Source organism: Ascidiella aspersa, chromosome 4 (assembly GCF_963924565.1).
Source record: "Ascidiella aspersa chromosome 4, kaAscAspe10.2, whole genome shotgun sequence".
NCBI lineage: Eukaryota > Metazoa > Chordata > Ascidiacea > Phlebobranchia > Ascidiidae > Ascidiella > Ascidiella aspersa.
The window spans coordinates 33,081,343-33,092,114 of NC_139450.1; the positions used below are offsets into that span (position 1 = coordinate 33,081,343).

The window sequence follows — 10,772 nt, forward strand, 5'->3', positions numbered from 1 at the left end:
CCCGGGAGTAAATATTTCATTAACAAAACAATATTCTTAATTTTTTTTTCAAATGCCCTTCAAAAATGCTACCCCAACTCTTGGGCCAAAACCACAAAAATCTACAACCTTCTTCATCATCTTACATACCGTAGTACGGGTTTTGAGAGTAACATGATACATTTCAAAGAATGGATTATATTGTGGTTTGCCTAATGCATTAATGAATAAAAATACACAAATCTATAGGCTTATAAAAACATAATGGACAGTTTTCGTAATTGCAGATAACAGCCGATGGCAGGATATATGTGTAGGTTTCGGCTGTAAGTATTGACATACTTGTGTCTGGCGTTTCAAAGCAGAATGTACACCCTTGGCGGAATCTGTTTCGCTGCTTTAACAGTGCCCCTTTGTCGCGTATCGCGAGACAGTCTGCCGGTTTCGTTTTAACCATATCCTTTTTGGGAAATATTGCTACCGCTAGGTGGGAGTACAGAGCTATAACCAATTTTGCGATGACGTCATATTTTGTTTGCAATTTATACCCTCAGCTTAAGGCCCCTGGGTAAATAGACTTCTAAACCTTTAAAGGCTCATCTACATATACGCCTTCATCTTGTATGGACATTTGAAGTCTCTCCAAATTATAGTTTTCCTGTAAAACTCTGAACAAAAAACGGTCTGAAAAAAACCACAAAAGAACTAGACGGGGTTGCGGTTGTTGTTTATTTTGTCATGGGTTATTTTTAAGGGCCCTACTTTCATGGGTGATTCAATAATTGGGTCATTATAAATAGAGTTCTACCAGGTTATTTTTTGTAGTATTACGTATTATACTTTGGTTTATTCGTTTTACGCTTTACATTAAGTTGTACTTTCTCTTGTCTTGTTTCTGCAAGCAAAAACAAATAAAATTTCCTGCCTTCACTTCTGACGTAGATGCAAATATTTTTACAAAACAAAAATGCCTATCGATTTTACCCCCTCCCCCCAAACCAAATAAAACTTATTTCCCCCTTATTAACAAAAACCTGCAATCCATTAAAAAAATATTTTTGATTCCCCCGAAACCAAAGATAAACGATAAACAAATCTGACATTCTCCACCCGGGAGTAAATATTTAATTAGCAAAACAATATTCTTGAATTTTTTTTTCAAACGCCCTTCAAAAAATGCTACCCCAGCCCTTGGGCCCAAATCACAAAAATCTACAACCTTCTTCATCATCTTTTTTTATCTAAATTCAAATTAACTTTTTGTATTAATTTCCCACAAAAGCACCCGATTGTTGGGTTGTTTAGGCCTGAAAAACAAACAAGTGATTCGTAGTATCATTTTTATAGTTTACTAGCGGTTTGATTTACATAAATAGCAACAGCTGGTCCAAATATTAAAGTTGTACCACACTTATAATGGATCTTGCCCAGTATTCGACTTTCAACATAACTTATGCCAGCCTTTGCGTTTTAAATGATAATCCTGGTAATGGAGATTGTAATGTTTCTTTGAAGTGTGTGTTTTGGCTAAAAGTGAAATATTTTGCTCTGTGCATTAATAAAACATGTAGTGTAAGTTCCACTTAATAGATGGCGGCAAACTCGTTTAGCTTTTTTAAAACAGAAAACGAAATTTCCAAAACCACAAAAAACACTGATTTCGTTTTATAATTGCCCATTATATTCTACCATTGCAAGCAAAAAGTTTTACAGTTTTTGTGTAATTAATTTTTCCAGTTAAAATTCAAAATTGTAATTTTTCCTAATCCTTGCGAATAATTATATTTTTATGGTAGTGAAGCAATAAATAAACGTTGTTGGGTAATCGCAAGCGCGTAAAAGGTTCCGGTTCTGATTAATCGTAGCCTATAATTCGGTTTGATTATTATGTTTCGCTATCCATTACGTATTTTCGTTCCCATGAGGTGCATTGGAGGTCACTAGAACCACATCACTGTAGTTTGTACGCGACAATAAACATAAATTATATTGCGTTACGCGGTGTATGTTTAGGGCGGTCAGGCATCAGTTTCAATATAATGCAGCCAACCAAAGATCATTTCACTACAGAGCAGTAGAAACTCCCCCAGACTGCAGCTGCAAAAAAGACGTTAAACGTTTGTGCGCCCAACTGTGACATAATAGATGAAAGACACTGATAAATTGTATTTTTGTTTTAAAAATGATTTTCCTAAAATCCCAAGACTGCAATTGACATATTATTGTGACATTAAATTTGAAAAAATAATTTTTCAATTGAAAATCGTTTTTTAAACGTTTAAACCAAAATGGGCAAGTTTGTTACAAAGGGCCACAAGAGATACAATGTTGACTTTTGTAAATCTTATAGAATTGCGCAACGATTCCATTAAAACGAGCTAAATCATACTAGGGCTGCAACGTTATACAATGTTAGCTTTTAGTGTAGAATTCATAACATACCGTAGCCACTACATACCGTAGTACGTGTTTTTTAGAGTGACGTTATACGTTTCAAATAATTGATTTATGCTTTGCCTAATGCATTAATGATAAAAATAAAAATATACAATCTGAAGACTTATAAAAAAATAATGGACAGTTTTCATAATGCATATATCAGCCGATGGCAGGATATATGTGTAGGTGTCGGCTGTAAGTATTGACACTTGTGTCTGGCGTTCCCAAACAGAATATACTTCCTTGGCGGAATCTGTTTCGCTGATTTAACAGTGCCCCTTTGTCGCGTATTGACGCGAGACAGTCGGTAGAACCGGTGTCGCTTTAACCAGATCATTTTTGGTAAATATTGCTGCCGCTAGATATGAGTACAAAGCTAAAATCAATTTTACGGATATTTTACGGACTAAAATCAATTTTACGGACCCCCCCCCCCCCCCCCCCCAAAAAAAAAACATAAAATAATTCTAGCAAAAACAAGATATGTCCCGAAAATAAACTTTCGGCCCATATAATTTTAGTGATATTAAAATGTGTTTTCCACTATGTAAGTTAGTTACTTAGATATCCAGTAAAGGTTGTAGTTGGGGAGTTGATTAATTGTCCGAGAGCAGTTTTGGCAGATGCAACAACGTTAATGTTTCTGTCGCTTCCATCAGGAAAGTTTGCTGCTGTTGTCTGCAAATTTCAAGTTTTCAAGAATTTTAAAAATTATTATTTTTTGTTATGTTTAATAAAAATCTTAAAAAAGAAAATGTGAAAAAGACCCATGCAACATGTTAAATTTTTTGTTTGAAGGATTAGGTTGTAAAATTTTAGGCAGTCTTTTTACAACTTAAAATATCATTTCAATAAAGCCAAAAGTAAAAACATTACAAAAAAATAGTTTTCTGTTTTTTAAAGTGTTTTAGTTGGACAGCTTATTATTTTATATAAAACAAAGTCGACATTTAATGTTTACCAAAGGCCATTGACAATAAACTGGATATTGCAATTATTTAGGTATTCGGAATTGATAACTTTAACCTTTGTGGTCTATAGGAACTGCAGTTAGATAAGTTAAGTAAAACACAAGGTTAAAGTTAAAAACAATTTTAGACAACTATGTTTCAGCATTAGAATAAAATGCTTACGGCCTATAAAACACCCAATGCAATAGAGTTGTTGTAAAATTATCTAAATCGACCCACTAAATTTCACAATCGTTATCACACAGAATATAAGAAATAATGTAATACTAAGATAATGTGTATTTACTGTTAAGTGATTGACTTACTACTCGAAAGATATTTGAAGAATCCATGAACCCCTCATTAAGCGTTTCGGTAGATATTACACCATCAACATTTGTGTATGTAAATGTGAATTGGGAAGCTCTTGCAACAATATTGGATTGAAAGCGAATAAAGGCTATTTTATCAGCTCCACCAATTACCTTGAACGCAGTCGATGAAACTGAAACAGCTGCGTTTAACAAAATAAGTGTATGTTACCGGAAAGATTTGAAAAATATTTGATTGTACACCAAAAATAAATTTAAAGAACTGTATAGAAATCTATCTACAGAAATAATATTCCAAGACTACATGTATTATGTCTTCTAGTAATAATAATTTTCCTAAAAGAACATTTTTTTCTTGAATTTAGAAATAATTTTACTGAATTAATAATTCATGTATTTCACCTCTTGGCTATGTATCAAGTCATTTTGCATCTTATAACATTTAGCCTTAAAATTATTTCAATACAATACCCAAAATGACTTAAAAAAATGATTTGATTTAATAGAACAGCAATTGGTATGTTTTTAAAATTTTGACGAACGTATGAACCTATTACTTACAAAGTATAAGGTCACAACTCCTGTCCTAATCATTAGTTATTAGAAAAATTTAAAACTCCTGCTTACCGGAAGTATATAGAATGACGATGTTGTCAGGTTCAAGAGAACTATTAGAAGTAAAAACTCGGTCATAATATGCGAGTCCACCAATGCAAACTCGAACCAGATAATTTTGCTTCAAAGCATAAATTGTGTTTGGCTTCACAGAGAGGATTCCATTGTTATAAGTTTCAGCAGCAGCTACAGAAACATAAAAAATATTTTTTAACTTTTAAAAAATATAACCAAAGACAATTAGGTTAGCTTAATCTTGTAAATTTACTTTAAGATAGTCGACAACTTGCACTAAAATTATTTCCTTTAGCCTAAAATATCAAGTAAGTCATGGTAAAACAGCAGTACATTATTTTTTCATAAAAAAATAAAAAATTAGTACACATGCTGCATATATCTTGACCCCCTGGAATATAAATCACAATTGTTAATTTTGCACGGTTGTTCAATGGCTAACCCAAAAAAATAAAAATAGGCAAACTCCTATTTATATTAAGTTTACCTTCATTTACTTGAAATGTTATATTTGATACTTCTGTTACTGTTGCAGTTGAAATTGTAAAACTTGTGACTTGTCCATTTTTGTTGTAAACAACAAACTGTCGTTCAGTTGACGGAGCGCAACTATTGTCAGCTGTTGCACTTTCACTTGCCGACACTTGGACAACATTAATTTGTGCTCTCACAACATTAAAAGTTACAATCTCACTTGATGCTACAAATAATGTCAGTATTAATAACTAACACGGCTATTTGAGAATATAAAAAACGAACCTCCGGATCTAATACTTCCATTGTAGAGGGTTGTATTTGCTAGCATTAAGCTGGTTGTGGTTGGAGTGCTAGAAGTGTCTGAGAGAAAAATCTCAGCATGACTCACAATAATGCTGCTAATGCATTCGAGTTTGACAACACTCAAAGCAGTAACATTGCTTGAAGCCGAGCTATAAGCACAAAGAAGTTCAGAACCAATCTCATTCGCCAATGTTGAATTGGTGGCGATGTTAAAGCTGCTGGAATCACAACATCGGGTTTTTAATTCCACCCTCGCAAATACCGATGTTGAATCTGATAAAAAACGTTGATATATATTGAGTGATTTTAGTCAACTACATAAAGCAAGGAACATTATGGTTTGTAACTGTTGCTTTTATAGGCATAAACTTAAGGGAAAAAACATATGCTGTCTCTCAAAGTCAGTCAGTTGTTCAGAAACACTAGCTTACTTTAAACCATTCACTTTATGACTACCCATGAATACTATATCGCTTAGTTCATAGGCGCCGAACGTGGGTGTGCAGAGCGTTTTTTGACGCCCTGGATTTCTTGCAGGGCGTCAAAACGCCCTGGAATTCGCCGTGCAATTAGTGTGCAACTTCACTACTGTGAACACTATTTTTCAGCTAGTGCAATGAGCACCACAAGTAGCACAATCGTGGTTCACTAACAGTATGCGCGACTTTCCTGAGCTACATGGGGAGAAGTACCTTCTGCGAAAGTGTTCGTTCGCACCTATTAATAAACCGAAGCGGCGCTGAAAAACAAAACAAATACCAGGTCACGGTAAACTAGAGCATGCTTAAGCTGATAAATTTGTGTTTAGTGAAAAACTTTCTGTGATAAAGATGCGTCAAGCCAATTACCGAGGCTAAAATAAAGTGTTAACCTATTTCCTAACTTTTCAACGCCGTATAACTCAGTGCTTCGTCTACCGTAACAATTCCTACTGTTTAATATGCTGAGACGTTTGGTCACTCAAATCGATAAATAAACGTAATATTCTGAACAAAAGCTTTTAGACGCCAAACACATAAAAATTTGTTCAATAACGCCGACTCCTCTCGCACAAGTCTCTTTCATTTTTAATATCGGTATAGCCCAAAATACCCCCCTCGCTTTGCTCGCTCCATCTGCACGTATGCCTGATAATAAGTTACGAACACTGCTCAAAGTAGATTGGCACTAACCTTCGTCCTTCATAATTTTAATGCAGGACAAAGCACGCATTAGCTTAAAGTACAATTAATTCTGACGAAATTACAGGAGACATAACGCTTGTTTCAAACATAATATACGAAGTTGAAAAATCCGTTTGCGAGACCTGCTACGTTTTGTTTGTTATGAGCGGTGGCGTTTTTGTCAGGGTTTAACTCACTGTCTAAAGCGGAAATGTTTTCGATGCAATTGGCTCACACGCCTCAATCTAATGCGAAACCAAAATCAAACGCAAAACGCCGTTTTCGTGTCTTGTGTGGTCGACCGTAAACACAGGATGTTTTTTCTCTTTCGCCTTTCGTTATTCGTCCATGTTCGTTGATCAGCAAAAATGTATTCGACCATTGACAACCCTAAGTCAAGCGTTCTTCCCTTTTTCTCTCTAATAACATCGATTTTTCCCGCTTGGTGTACAACAGAATTTTTTTAACGCACATTCTGTTGATAAGGTGGTCTAACTGTGACTGTTTAAAGTCACCTTTTTTATGTTATGATAGTTACCGCAAAATTATTTTAATATCCGGGAAATGTTGCGCAAATCGTGGCATAATAACACCGGGAAAAACGATCTTCGTTTTACAGGTGGCGAAAGACGTGCTTGTAATTTAGCGTGGTGGCTGGTCCCGTACATAAAACTTGGGAAACTGCGCGCTGCTGATAGTCGAAACAACATGATTCTTGGTTTAGTTTTTCGCCTGAAGTTAACGATTGCACAATAAGCGGTTTCAAAGCACAATTCGCTTTGCGTCTTAAAGGTTTACTTTGCTGGACGTTAATTTGCTGTGTCTGGTTATATATTTATGACGTCATTCTTCGTTAATGTTAGACGGAAAATAGGGGAATTGCCTATGTTGAAATTTCGGGAACCCCCTTTTTAAGGACTGGTTCAAAAAACGCCCTGGGATTTTGAAAGTTCGGCGCCTATGGCTTAGTTAAAAGCAGTACTTCAATCTTCTCTTAATAATTGCATGTTTTTTTTGTTTGTTTTATTGATTTCTTTTTATTGTTTGTTCAAATATACTGCCGATACCTTTGCCGGTAAAATATACAAATACATTTTAACATCTATAATAGTGTCTGACTTGAATTAATAGATTTTTTATTCTGCTGTTATACCAGATCATGTATTATTTAAACAAATAGGAATAAAAAAAATATAGTAAAAAATTGCAAACCTGTCTTGGCAGTAAAGGCAGCTCCATAGGGACTTTGAGTTGAAGAGTAAGTGGCAGTCCCATTTCCTTGCGCAGATTTAGCAACTTTTGCTTGGAATGTGAAAGTTGTACTTGGGTCAAGGTTTGCAATTCTAAAAATGTTCATAATTATTAGGATGGGTGTAATTTAAATGATATTAAAACATTTCAAAAGTTGAAATCACCAACTTACATAGCTACATATGCAGTGTTAAATGTATTGTCTGGAATGGTGGCTGTGTCTTCAACATTGGTCAAAGTGTTTGTGTATTTAACTTGCCACTCGGTTGCGCCTGGTGTTTGTTCCAGGAATAAAGTGATGGAAGTTTCTGTGGTTATTGCACTCAACACTCTTGGTCCAGATGGAGCTAATCATTAAAATGATGAATAGAAATGGCAGTATACAGCCACAACTATGTATGAATGTTATTTTTTATCATCAGTGTAAGGAAATACAACTAACTACAACACACCTGTTCTTGCATATTGAGTAATAGTCGTTTCATTAGCATCATCAAAATTTATTTGCACAGAATACACAGTGTTGCTCACGAGTCCAGTAACCTGTAACAACATGGGTATGTTTTCTACAATTCAACCTGCAGAAAAATCACAAACTAAATAAATTATCCGCTTTTTATTTTTAGTTTTTATCCTGTCCTCTTCCCCAAAAAATATTAACAGTACAATTTTAAAAACAAGTATACATGAAAATTCATTGTGTAGCCTAAATTGAGATTACCGTGTAAAAGGATGCACCAGAAGTTACATTTTCAAGAATATCGTTGTTACCCTGAAACGTTTGAACAATAATCGATTTGGCGGAGTGGTTAAATAAAACCTTGAAACTTGTTGTGGTTTGCTCCGAAATTGTCACTGGGGGAAAACAAATTTTAATAAATCAGTCGTTTAAGTGTTTGTCAATCAGCCCTGGCATTATCGAGCAAGCGAGAGCAAAATCCTAACCCTGTGTCTATAAAGTGAGTAAAAATATCTTTATGCAACTTAATTTTTTACGGATTAATCAAATCCAACTGGAATCTATGTGACGACCAATACTTCTTCATTAACACAAGAAAGTTTCTTAATTTTAGTGTTTTTTAAACTTAGGTCGGTGGACCCTTGGGATATAACAGGAAGTTACAAACAGTGCGCTCAACATCTTTCAAAAACGTTAACTCACACCCTGAACCAAATCTTTAATTTTTTGAGAAAAAAATAATTACCAAGACAATAAGAATGATCTATATTTTCTCAATTGAAAAAAAATATATTAAAAATCAAAATAATATTAATATTCGCATTAAGGTTAGCATTATAAACCCAGGTTTCTAGACAGGCGCCGTATTTAAAAAAAAAATTTAATTGTTTAAAAAAATTGGGCGCTCTTTTACTTATGTACGTAAAAAGTTATGCAAGAAACAAAATAATATGCATACCACAACGCACATTGCTTGGGTTAGGGTTTGGGTGAGGGTGGGCCAAGTAATATTATGTTTATTATTAATAATAACTTGACCCACCCTCAGCCAAACGCTAACCCAAACAATATGCGTTGTGGTATGCGGTATTTGAAGAAAGTTTTTTTTATTAATTTTCACGTACATAAGTAAAAGAGCGCCAAAATTGTATGTCCTTAACTATTTCATAAAAGCGTGTTCTTCAGTTCAAAAAACCAGGAAATTCTCAACCTACACACATCCTTACTTTCTTCTTTACCCATGCTTAACTTAATAAAGAAATGTTAATAGAAAACTTCAAGGAACAATAAAATGCGTTTGCAATGTTTTTAATTAAATCTCAAGTGAAATCAATAGTTCTAGAATGGGGCTTACCCTATATAATCTAACTACCATCGTTAAGGCTGGTTCACACTAGACGTGTCTAGCGTTAACGTAAAACGTTTTCAAAAACGCTTTCGGTTGAGGAAAAGTTGAAATAGTTTAACTTTGACGCTTTCGGTTAGAAGCGAGGAAATTTGCCGTTAACGTTGGCAACGCGTTATGAGACGACTAGAGGTTAACGCGTCCAGTGTAAACCAGCCTTTAGCTTTGATTATTTTTTATATTTTGCAAAAATAAGTTATTTATAGCTTTGCTGTTGCAACCTTACCGTTAAATTGTGCGTCAACCGTTGATGGAAAAAATACATTCAAACCAAATAAAAGTAAAAATATTTCCAAAACTCTCATGTTTGCTTATATCGGGAACACAGAATGCTTGAAATCAACAATTCCATGTTTTCAACATTTAAAATTTGCTATTTGACAGCTGGAAATCAAAACAAAATAAACTTGTACTATTTAGCGCCTGAAAACTAAAATAGTAGGCATCTTGTGGGTATATATTTGTTGCGATCGGTAGGCCTACCGCAATACGAATGAGATACTGTGGCACTGTTATGAATTGGCCATTTAGCGACAATACGGGACATCAGGACGCTATATAATGGTATGCGTGGTATGCGTGGACAATTTAGCTCAGGCGCATTTTAAGCCAAAATGATATTGAATATAGTTGTATTGAGTGGATTAAAGTGTCGTGGATTGCAACCAAGCCAGAATACACCGGAGTTGAGCTTTGGAGCAGTCGTAAATGTTAAACGGTTCCGGCTCCAGCTCCGGAGCTTATTAATACCACTGCTCCGGCTCCAGCTACGGCTCCATTACGACAAAAACTGAGGTTTAGGGCTGAACGCTTAATTTGCCATATCTAGCGTTTAAAAATAATTACAAACGAAACACCACAATGGCTAGTTAGAAAAAGGTGCGCCAAAGAGGCAACAATTCCTAATTTTGTGAAGAGTTGTTGCTGTTAAATTATGTGAATTCAGCTATTAGTGGAAGTCTAGTAGCATATCATCTTATGAAATACATCGGAGCCGGACCAATTTTTTAAACAACTGGCTCCAGCTCCATTTCAATTTCACGTAGAGCTCCGGCTCCGTTCAAAATGCACGGCTCCGGGGCTCCGGCTCCAAAGCCCTGGTTGTAACCAAGGCTGCGGAGTCCGACTCGGTACTTCCATATTTCGACACTGACAAGGCCGAAAACTGGAAATTGGAAAAGTGTAATAGAAATGGGGGGATAAGACACCTCTATGGAAAGATAGAGCTTTATGTTCACCTTATTTTACTTACTGGTACGTAAATGAGTGGTAGCCGGGACTCGGGAGTCAGCCTCGTGTTTATTTTTTTGCCGAAGTCGGACTAATTTTTATTTAACCAACCCTGCAGCCTTGGTATATTAACACAGTGAGTTTGTAAAATCA

General features: G+C 35.2%; 1 protein-coding gene and 1 long non-coding RNA gene across 2 annotated transcripts in view; both read right to left on the bottom strand.

Moving 5' to 3' along the window:
- The window catches only part of LOC146157587 (uncharacterized), a 34,567-nt gene extending 31,178 nt beyond the window's left edge, over window positions 1-3,389 (bottom strand). The window contains exons 1-2 of the mRNA XM_083388265.1: window positions 3,380-3,389; window positions 2,979-3,089 (exon numbers count right to left, since the gene is read on the bottom strand). Coding sequence (XP_083244391.1) covers window positions 2,979-3,089; window positions 3,380-3,389 — 121 coding nt within the window. The remainder of the gene's footprint in view (window positions 1-2,978; window positions 3,090-3,379) is intronic.
- A 311-nt stretch (window positions 3,390-3,700) lies between these two features.
- On the bottom strand, window positions 3,701-5,024 carry LOC146157589 (uncharacterized). Its single transcript, XR_014494825.1, has 3 exons — window positions 4,818-5,024; window positions 4,328-4,501; window positions 3,701-3,882 (listed from the first exon to the last, which is right to left on the bottom strand). It is a non-coding gene; the product is annotated as an uncharacterized LOC146157589 (long non-coding RNA).
- Between the last annotated feature and the right edge of the window lie 5,748 nt (window positions 5,025-10,772).